The sequence below is a fragment of the Mandrillus leucophaeus genome, unplaced genomic scaffold (assembly GCF_000951045.1).
Source record: "Mandrillus leucophaeus isolate KB7577 unplaced genomic scaffold, Mleu.le_1.0 Scaffold280, whole genome shotgun sequence".
Lineage (NCBI taxonomy): Eukaryota > Metazoa > Chordata > Mammalia > Primates > Cercopithecidae > Mandrillus > Mandrillus leucophaeus.
Window position 1 is genome coordinate 1,450,979 of NW_012102921.1, and position 9,721 is coordinate 1,460,699.

At 54.1% G+C, this 9,721-nt stretch overlaps 1 protein-coding gene across 1 annotated transcript in view; it reads left to right on the forward strand.

The window, feature by feature from the left end:
• Positions 1-2,716: 2,716 nt before the first annotated feature.
• Positions 2,717-9,721, forward strand: part of NAT16 (N-acetyltransferase 16 (GCN5-related, putative)) — a 9,162-nt gene continuing 2,157 nt past the window's right edge. The window contains 4 exon segments of the mRNA XM_011985202.1: positions 2,717-2,950; positions 8,341-8,485; positions 8,576-8,746; positions 9,697-9,717. Coding sequence (XP_011840592.1) covers positions 8,345-8,485; positions 8,576-8,746; positions 9,697-9,717 — 333 coding nt within the window. The 5' untranslated portion in view covers positions 2,717-2,950; positions 8,341-8,344.

Below are 9,721 nucleotides of genomic sequence, written 5' to 3' on the forward strand. Positions count from 1 at the left end.
AAAAAAAAAAAAAAAAAAAATTAGCTGGGCGTGGTGGTGCAGCTACTCAGGAAGCAGAGACCAGAGAATCGCTTGAACCCGGGAGGCGGAGGCTACAGTGAGCCGAGTTCGCGCCACTGGACTCCAGCCTGGGCGACAGAGCGAGACTCTTTCTCAAAATAAAAAATAAAAATAAAATAAAATAAAATAAATCCTATGGGATCTAGTCCATAGCCTTCTCAGAAGCTACTTTGCTCTTCTGTAAAATGGCTAAACAATCCCCCCTCCCCTACAGCGTTATGAAGATTCAGCTACAGTGCTTAGTAAACATTCACCACATCACCACCAGTACTGGGTAGAGGGTAGTCCTGGAACCGAGGCCAGCCACTCCAGGGCTGTCTCCTCTCAGCCAGAGCTCTCCTCCATCCCAGAGTAGGCCGCCTCCCCGCATCCTCTGAACACTTAAGAAGCTGAAAGCCACTTGCTCTGTTGCTGAGAGGGAAACTGGCTTTCCTAGATGGCTGAGAATGAAGCCTGGAACAAGATGGCTTTCCATTGGTCCAGTGAGCGGTTTGGAGGCGGGACTTACAGCGACAAGTTGCTTCTGAGTGGCTTGGATTAAGGGGAGGGGTCGAAACGTTGGGAAACTTTTGATTCTGATTGGCTGATGGAACTGGAAGTGTGTGAGTGTTGGACCAATCCAAGAGTTTCTGTTGGTGGAAGGTGTGGCTTCTGGCTAAAGGGGCGGGATTAGCATATGATGGTCTCTCCCTTTGGCCACTAGTGATTTTTTCCTTGAAATCTGTAACTTTTTGAAGTTCTTTCCCACTGTGAAGCATATGGCACCTTAACTGCAATCTGCAGTTTGGTGAGACGCACAGTGTGTTAGCCCTTTCAGAAATCAGAAATGGGGGAAGTCCTATTATCAAAAGGTTGAATAACTTGTCAGTTGCCTTTCGCCCTGCCTCAGCCTAGAAGTCCTGATTCTCATCCCTTTAACCCTTGGTGTTATTTCTGTTTAGCCCTTTAACCCTCGGTTGGAATTCCTGTATGTGGGATTCCAGGAACATGACCTTCCTTCTTATTACATTGGTACATCCAATGGGGTCAGTTTGCCTGGCTATGAAGTTATCACCTCCGAAAGTAAAAAAAAAAAAAAAGGAAAAAAAAAAAGGAATAAGATGAGTGAACAATGAATTTCAGGGTGGGGGAGAGGGTAGGGGGAGCATGAGAGCTGGGCAGCCTCTGGAGAGAGGACTCCAGCAGACCTTGAAAGTCCTTAACATTTTTCCCTGCATCTCCAAAGCAGTTTACAGTTATTACGTCCATCACTTCCCATCATCTTTCCATCAGTTACTATGTCCATTACCCAGTTTACAGTTACTTTGTCCATCACTTTCTTGGTTCCTTACAGGGTAGAACTGAAGGTGTTCTGATCTCACTTTATTTATTTATTATTTTATTTTATTTTGAGTTGGATTCTCGCTCTGCTGCCCAGGCTGGAGCGCAATGGCGCACTGCAGCCTCTGCCTCCTGGGTTCAAGAGATTCTCCTGCGTCAGCCTCCCGCATAGCTGGAATTACAGGCGCACGCCACTGTGCCCGGCTGATTTTTGTATTTTTAGTAGAAACGGGGTTTCGCCATGTTGGCCATGCTGGTCTTGAACTCCTGACCTTAGGTGATCCGCCCACCTCGGCCTGCCAGAGTGCTGGAATTACAGGGGTGAGCCCCTGCGCCCGGCCAGGCCAGGCTAATTTTTGTATTTTTAGTAGATACCGGGTTCCACCATGTTGGCCAGGCTGATCTCCAACTCCTGACCTCAAGTGATTCGCCGGCCTCAGCCTCCCAAAGTGCTGGGATCACAGGCGTGAGCCACCGCACCCAGCCTTAAGTTCACTTTATAGGTGGGATGGAGAACCTTGTAGGAGTTAAGAGCCTGGGCCACCAGCTTATTAGAGTCAGGGGCAGCGCTGCACCCACCCGGGTCCCAACTCCACACTTTCCTCTTCCTCCCCAGCTACCAGGATCAGCATGGAGTGCAGAGCCTCCTGCGTGCAGAGGTCTGTGTGAATGTGCCACAGTGTGCGCTGCCTACCTGGAGGTCTTTCTGCCTCCTGCCCCGCGGGGTACTTTGTGGACTAAGGGGCCTTGTGCACCTGGGGGACCAGGGTGCTCGGGCGCCCACACCGTGGTGAGAAGATGGAAAGGTCTTGGCCTCCCTCTGCCCTTTTTAGCCTCTCAACTTCTGTCTCTTGATGTCTCTTCGCCTTCCCGGTGTTCTAAGGTTTCTGATTCCCTCGATCAGTTTCCGGGGACGAAGGCTCGGAGTCCCCCTTCCCAGCCGCTCTTACAATGGAGGCAGGAGATTTCACTGAGGGGTGGCTCCTGAAGGAGGGGGACTTCGGGGCAATGGGGGACCCCCAGACAGAGAACAGAGGTGCTGGGCGTGGGGTGGGGAGATAACTAAGCCAGCAACTCCAGCATTACCACCACCAAAACCCGAGACATCCCGATCCCCAGTCCCACTCCCCAGCCGGGATACGGGGCGGAGTCTCGGCAGTAGGGCTTGAGGCCACCCAGCTGCCCAGGGCGCACCCCGACCCCCGGCCCGCCAGCAGGGCACGAGTCCGCTCCGGATCCGTCCCGGGTTTCTCCCGTGTCGCCGGGGTCTCCGCCCCTCTAAGCTGCCGCCGAAGCGTCGCCGCGGGAGCCACGCGTGCCACCCGAACCCCTGAACCGCTGGGCGCCCCGGCCCGCGTCGCCAACGGTGCTGCGGCGCAGCCCCGGAGCTGACCTTCGACGTTCGAGTCGGGCTCCGACAGCGCGGCGGAGTCCCCGAGCATCATCCTCCTTTGACTCTTGGGGGCTCCAAAGGGACCTCTCGCTTGGCACCGGGGGTGTCTGCGCCCGCCGCCCGCCCCAATTGGCTTTACGGCATCTCGGCCCTGGCTCCAGCTCCGGCTCCGGCGAGGTAGGGGGGCGGCCGGGCCTGGGGACTGGGGAGGGGGCTAGCGTTCTCCTTCACCGCAGAATGGGGCAGCAGAAGGCCACCGCCCCCCAGGGGTACCAAGGGGCTGCGCCCCCTTCTGCCCACCCCTCCCAGTCCGGTGACCCAGAAAACTGAGTCAGAGGCTGCGCTTCAGGTGTCCAGAAGGGCTCCCCCGCCCCCCTCTGTTGCCATGTCGCTCCCACCTGTCCCCAGGGTCCGGTGCCCAGGGGAACCCTCGCCAAACAGACCGCTCCCTTCGCAGTCTTCCTCTTGCCCAAGCCCAAGCCCCCACTCCGGGATAGAGGCAGGGGGATGACCCTCACTCGGGAAGACCCTCCAGGACAGCCCCCCTCCTCCACGACTATGGCCCTCTGGGGTCCCCACCCCTATTCGCTGGGCCAACTTCCTCAGCCCCTGCCTCTGCCCACTCCCTAGGCCTTCCCTCCCGCCCCCACTTCATCGCCTCTCCCTTGTCTCTGTTTCCAAGGTTGTTCTCTTCCAGCCTTTTTTCTGACTTTCTTTTCCCCTTGACCCCTTCCGCCCCCGGATCCCCGCCCTCCACACCCCGGGGCGAAGGGGGTGTGTCACGCTCCTTTCTATTTACAGTGTCCCAGGGGAGGGGGTGCGTGCTAGGATTTTTTTTTTTTTTTTAATCTGCTGGGCCCAGAGTCACGAGGTGTCATGTCTGTGATTCAGTGTCGAAGCCTCCTCCCGCTTCCTGGCCTGTCCCCTGCGGCCGCATCTCCTGTCTGCTTTTGTCTGCTCTCTGCCTCCATTCCCGTTCTTTTCGCTCTCATCTTTGGGCGCTTTGTGCAGCCGCCTTCTTTGTCTCCGCCTTCCCGGCGACTGGGCTCTCCCTTCCCTCCCTCTGCTCCCTCCCCCAGTGTCAAGAAGCCATCGGCCTCAAGGGCATCGATATTTCAGGTGTGTGGGGGTGCGGTGGGAGTGGGGTGCGGGTGGGTGGGCTCCCGGCATTCCCAGCTCTGACTCCGATCATGCCCAGCTATGACTCGGATCACCCCCTCCCTAAAGCAATCATTCATATTTATGAGATTTAAAGAATGTCCCCAAGGATGTGGGGATAGGGATGAAGAAAGAAATGCTGTCCCTCTTTTTTTTTTTTTAACGGCATCTCACTCTTGTTGCTCAGGCTGGAGTGCAATGGCACAATCTCGGGTCACCACAATCTCTGCCTCCTGGGTTCAAGTGATTCTCCTGCCTCAGCCTCCTGAGTAGCTGGGATTACAGGAATGTGCCAGCCTGCCAGGCTAATTTTGTTTTTTGTTTTTTTTGTTTGTTTGTTTGTTTGGTTTTTTTAGTAGAGACAGGATTTCTCCATGTTGGTCAGGCTAGTCTCCAGCTCCTGACCTCAGATGATCCGCCTCCCTCGGCCTCCCAAAGTGCGGGGATTAAAGGCATGAGCCACCTTGCCGGGCCAAGAAATGCTGTTCCTCTTTTAGGAGGGTGTTTGGTCCAGGAGATACCTGGACTACGTCCCCGACAGTGCCCTGGACTCACCAGCTGCCTCCACCTCTGCCTAGACATCTGATGAGAGTTAAGAGTTCCATGGAACCAGGCTAGAGGGTGCTGGACTGGAGGGTAGGAAGCGGTCAGCGTGTGAGGCAAGGGTTACGGGCCAGCCCACAGGTTTGGCTTGGTCTGGAATCCCTGACCTGTTTTATTACTCACCTCCTCCAAGGTTTAAGGACCTGGGAAGCTTTGTTCATGTCCCCAAAAAGGGAATGGGGTAGAGGTGGTGCCTAGAGGGGGATGCGTTGGAAAGTTCTTCCTTCCCCGTGACTCTGGGAACTCCCCACGTCCACCCCTACCCTTACCTCCTGCCACAAACAACCTTATCTGAGATGTAGAAATACCATTTGGAAAAGGTCTCCCCACTGTAAGCAAGCGAAGGAGACTGGAGCCGAATGTCTTGAATGAGTCAGGTGGGTTCCAGTCTACCCGTTGCTCACACCTCATCACCTTTGGGGGCAGCGAGGGTATTGCTGGAGGCACCACTGAACCACCAGCTTGCATTTTCCTGGGAGCCATGAAGAGCTGCTTCATGTTGCCTGGAGCTGCAGATGGAGTCAGAAGCTAACTTGCTCTTCTTTGGGTCGCATTGTCCCCAGAGTGTGGTGCAAGAGGTCTGGGGCTTGGGTTGGTCCCAGGTGTGGAGGCTTGTGTGTTGGCATAGGGATTGCTGACCGTGTGGGCCAGACAGTGAGGGAGTTCCCAGCAACTCCATCTCTGGTTCTTCATCATCTTATCCCACCTGGGCCCTTCAACTCCTGTTCAAGGACCCAGTAGTTCCCCTCCTTGCTCTTCAGGCTGAGTTCAGAGATCCAGATACACTACAAAGAGATGTTGGCCGGGCATGGTGGCTCGCACCTAATATCCCAGCACTTTGGGAAGTGGAGGTGGGAGGATCGCTTGAGCCCAGGAGTTCAAGACCAGCCTGGGCAACATAGTGGGACCCCATCTCTAAAAAAATTAAACATTTAAAAAAGTAACCAAGTGTAGTGGCACACGCCTGTAGTCTCAGCTACTCGGGAGGCTAAGGTGGGAGGATCGCTTGAGCCCAGGAGGTTGAGGCTGCAGTGAGCTATGATGATGCCATTGCATTCCAGCCTGGGCGACAGAGCAAGACCCTGACTCAAAGAATAAAATAAAATAAACAAACAAGCAACAACAATAATAACAGGCTTCTCCCCTGGCCTGGAAGCCAAGGAAACTTAACTTTTAGTCTGGCTCTACCCAGACTGAGTCACCTCAGGCAAGGCTAATCTCCTTGATTGTGAAATCAAGGGTAATCTCCTTGATTGTGAAAACAATGGGTTGAAACTGATGGTCTCTAATGGCCCCAGCAGGGGATCTAAATCCTCTGAACTTGGTTTCCTCCTCTCCTCTGATAATTCTGGCTCCATATCCAGGTAACCTCCAGGTATTGGAATCAGATGAGAAAGAATCAGAAAACAAAGAGGGAGATGGAACTCTTGTCTTGAAGCTTGGTTTGTATAGCGAGCATACCGTGTTTAGGCAAGCTCTGTTTATGACTTGGAAGTGCAAACCACTCCTTGGTCCCACTGCTGGTCAACCTTCCCCAAACCTAGGAACCTAGGTCAGGCTTTTGTTAAAAAAAAACAAAACAAAACAAAACAAAACAAAACAAAACAAAACTCCAGTTAAGTCAATATCACCCCCACAGAGTAGCTGGTCTTTGTGCCCTAGGGATGTTGTTAATGAGGCTTAATGTAGGTTATCTGAGGTGAGCAATATCATTGGCTGAAAGAGAGAGGGGGGATTTGATTGGTCGATTTGGCTGATCTGGAAGAGACAGGCCCAGAAATAGAAGTCGCTGGGACTTGGTTAGGGGGCTTTCTCTTTCGTTTTGATGGAACTCGGACAGAACCCTTTTCAAATGGTTCCTAGTCCTGGAGTGGACAGAGCCCAAGTCTCCCTATGGGGAAGAGGGGCAGAAGGAAGGAAAGGAGGGTGGGGGGAAAAAGGAGGAAATTTTGAAAAGAAGTAGAAGCTATCGGATTTTTTTTTTTGAGACGGAGTTTCGCTCTTGAACCTGGGACTGGCCACTCAGTACCTTTTGAACATTTAAAAATTATTTTTGAGACAGAGGCTCACTCTGTTGCCCAGGCTGGAGTGCAGTGGCTCAACCTCGGCTCAGGCTCACTACAACCTCCACCTCCCGGCTTCAAGTGACTCTTGTTCCTCAGCCTCCCTAGTAGCTGGGCTTACAGGCATCCACCACTATGCTCGGCTAATTTTTGTATTTTTGGTAGAGATGGTGTTTCATCATGCTGGCCAGGCTGGTCTCGAACTTCTGACCTCAGGTGATCTACCCACCTTGGCTGAGCCACCGTGCTAGGCTGCCTTGACATTTTCTAGTGGCGCTGTCTATCTTGCTTATATTTGAATGTGTATGTCAAGAGGTGGAGGTGGGGGGATGGGGAACTGGGGCAGCAATATGGAGGATATTTGGGGTCTACACTCTCCTCCCTTTGCCCTGGCTGGGATTGTAACTGGCAGTGTCAGGAAATGGGGGTGGGGGTGAATCCTCCACTGTTCTCTGGGAACTTTCTTGTGTACAGAGGGGAGTTTCTTTCTCATGTTGGCCTTGCAGAGGTCTTAGAGAGGTTATGGGATCCTTGAAGGAGTGTGCCTCTTTTTTTTTTCTTCTTTTTCTTTTCCTTTTCTTTTTTTTTTTTGACAGGGTTTCTCTCTGTCACACAGGCGGGAGTGCAGTGGTATGATCATGGCTCACTGCAACCTTTGCCTCCTTGGCTGAAATGATCCTCCCACTTCAGCCTCCAGAGCAGCTGGGACTACAGGCCCACTGCACCACTACGCCCGGCTAATTTTTTTGTATTTTTTGTAGAGACAGAGTCTCACTATATTGCCCAGGCTGTTCTTAAACTCCATGACTCAACCAATCCACCTGCCTTGGCCTCCCAAAGTGCTGGGAGTACAGGTATGAGTCTTCGTGCCCGGCCTTCCTGTTTTGTGTGTTTTTTTTTTTTAACTACCCCCAAATGCCTTTTTTCTTTTGCCTGGGTCCCTGGTTGCCGGCTGGGCCTGGAGGAGATCTGGGGCTGGTCTATGGGGAGCTCACAGGGTTCTAAGTTTCTGACTGTTAGGGAGCATCCCGTAAGAGTGGAGTGGGTAGAGCTGAGATTTCTGGAAACTGGTGGGAAGAGGGAGGGAGCTGGGAGCCCTCCATTCCCAGGGTCTGTGTGGACAGTAGAAAAGAAAGGGTGTTTGTGGGCCAGGTACAGTGGCTCACACCTGTAATCCCAGCACTGTGGGAGGACAAGGTGGAAGGATCTTGAGCCCAGGAGTTTGAGACCAGCCTGGGCAACATAGCGAGATCCCTATCTGTATTTAAAAATAATAATAAGAAGAAGTGAAGAAAGGGGCCGGTGTGGTGGTTCATGCCTGTAATCCCAGCACTTTGGGAAGCTGAGGTGGGAGGACCACCTGAAATCAGGGGTTCAAGACCAGCCCGGCCAACATGGTGAAACTCCATCTCTACTAAAAATACAAAAATTAGCCAGGCATGGCGGCACCGTGCCTGTAGTCCCAGCAACTCAGGAGGCGAAGGCAGGAGAATAGTTTGAAACTGGCAGGCAGAGATTGCAGTGAGCCGAGATCGCGACACTGCACTCCAGCCTGGGCGACAGAACGAGACTCCATCTCAAAAAATAAATAAATAAATAAATAAAAAGAAAAGAAAGAAAGAAAAGAAAAGAAAAAGAAAGGGTATTTGTGTAGGAAGGGGCATTAGGACCATTTGTGTGCAGGGGCCCAGATGTGGAAACGAAGGGCTCTGATCCACCTGCTGCATTCTCTTTTTTCTGCAGGGTCATGAAGCTGGAAGCCAGCTGTGGCACAGCCACCTCAGAGGTCACTAAGCCAGAAAAGGAGGCTGTCCGAGATGCAGAGCCAAGCTCTGAAACCCGGCCACAGGAGGTGGAGGCCAAGCCCAGGTCCGGATCGGGGCCTGAGGCTGAGGCTGAGCCCCGGGGGGCCGAGTCAGGGCCTGAGGCCAAGGCCGAGTTGTCGGGGGCCGAGCCTGGGTCCAGATCGGGGCCTGAGGCTGAGGCCGAGCCATTGGACTTCGTGGTAGCCACGGAACGGGAGTTTGAGGAAGTGCTGGCCATCTCAGGGGGCATCTACGGCGGCCTGGACTACCTTCCCAGCCGCTACCACAGCTGGCTCCGGGACCCCGACCGCACGGTGGTGCTGGCCAAGCGCAACGGAGGCGTGGTGAGCCCGGGGGCAGGGCCCAGGTGACATGGGGTGAAGCCACCTGCAGGTGCGTGGACCTTAGGAAGAGGAGGATGAGAGCTTCTCCCCAGCCTTCGTCTGGATGCTGAGGAAGCGCAGGGCTTGCAGCGCGGATCCAGGGGCTATATCAGTGAGGGTGGGGTGGAGGACTCCTAAAGCAGAGGAACCAGAGGGACAGGTGAGCACTTGGAAGTTTGAGGATCCACTGGAGGATTTTTCTGGGGGTAAAAGCAAAAGAGGTGGGGAACAGGAGAGACAGGGTAGGCTAAGGGTGGGAGCAGGATGAGCTTAGAGTTGGGCTGGGGGAAGAGCTAAGAGGATGTGCAGCGTGGCAAACTCCCCGGGAAGGAGCCAGAGAAGGGGCGTGGCTAGCGGTCCAGGACATGACACACTCGGAGCTGGAGCATCTCACAAGGTAGAAGGGGCCGGGCGCGTCGGCTCACGCCTGTAACCCCAGCTCTTTGGGAGGCCGAGGCTGGAGGATCACTTGAGGCTAAGAGTTCCAGACCAGCCTGGGCAACATGGGAGACCTCCGCTCTAAAAAATAAAAATAAAGAAAAAGCCGGGAGTAGGGGTGCGTGTCTGTGGTCCCAGGTACTAGAAAGGCTTGGGGGTGGGGGGCATCGCTTGAGCCCAGGAGTTTGAGGCTGTAGTGACCTGTGATCGCACCACTGCGCTCCAGCCTGGGTGAGGAGACCCTGTCCTAAATTAAAAAAAAAAAAAAAAATGGTGGACGAGGCCCCGGCGATTGACTGTTCTGCCGGCTCTGTAATCTGAGGCCCAAGGGCCGTGCCAACCCAGGCCTGGCCTGGTGCCCGAGTGGTGACGACGGAGTGCTCAGCGTGTGGGAAGTGGAGAGCCCAGTGAGCCGACAGCCCTGGCAGGGGCGGAGGCGGGGAGGGCCCCCGGCTAACGGCCTCGGTCCGCAGATCGCGCTGGAGTCGGTGAACGTGA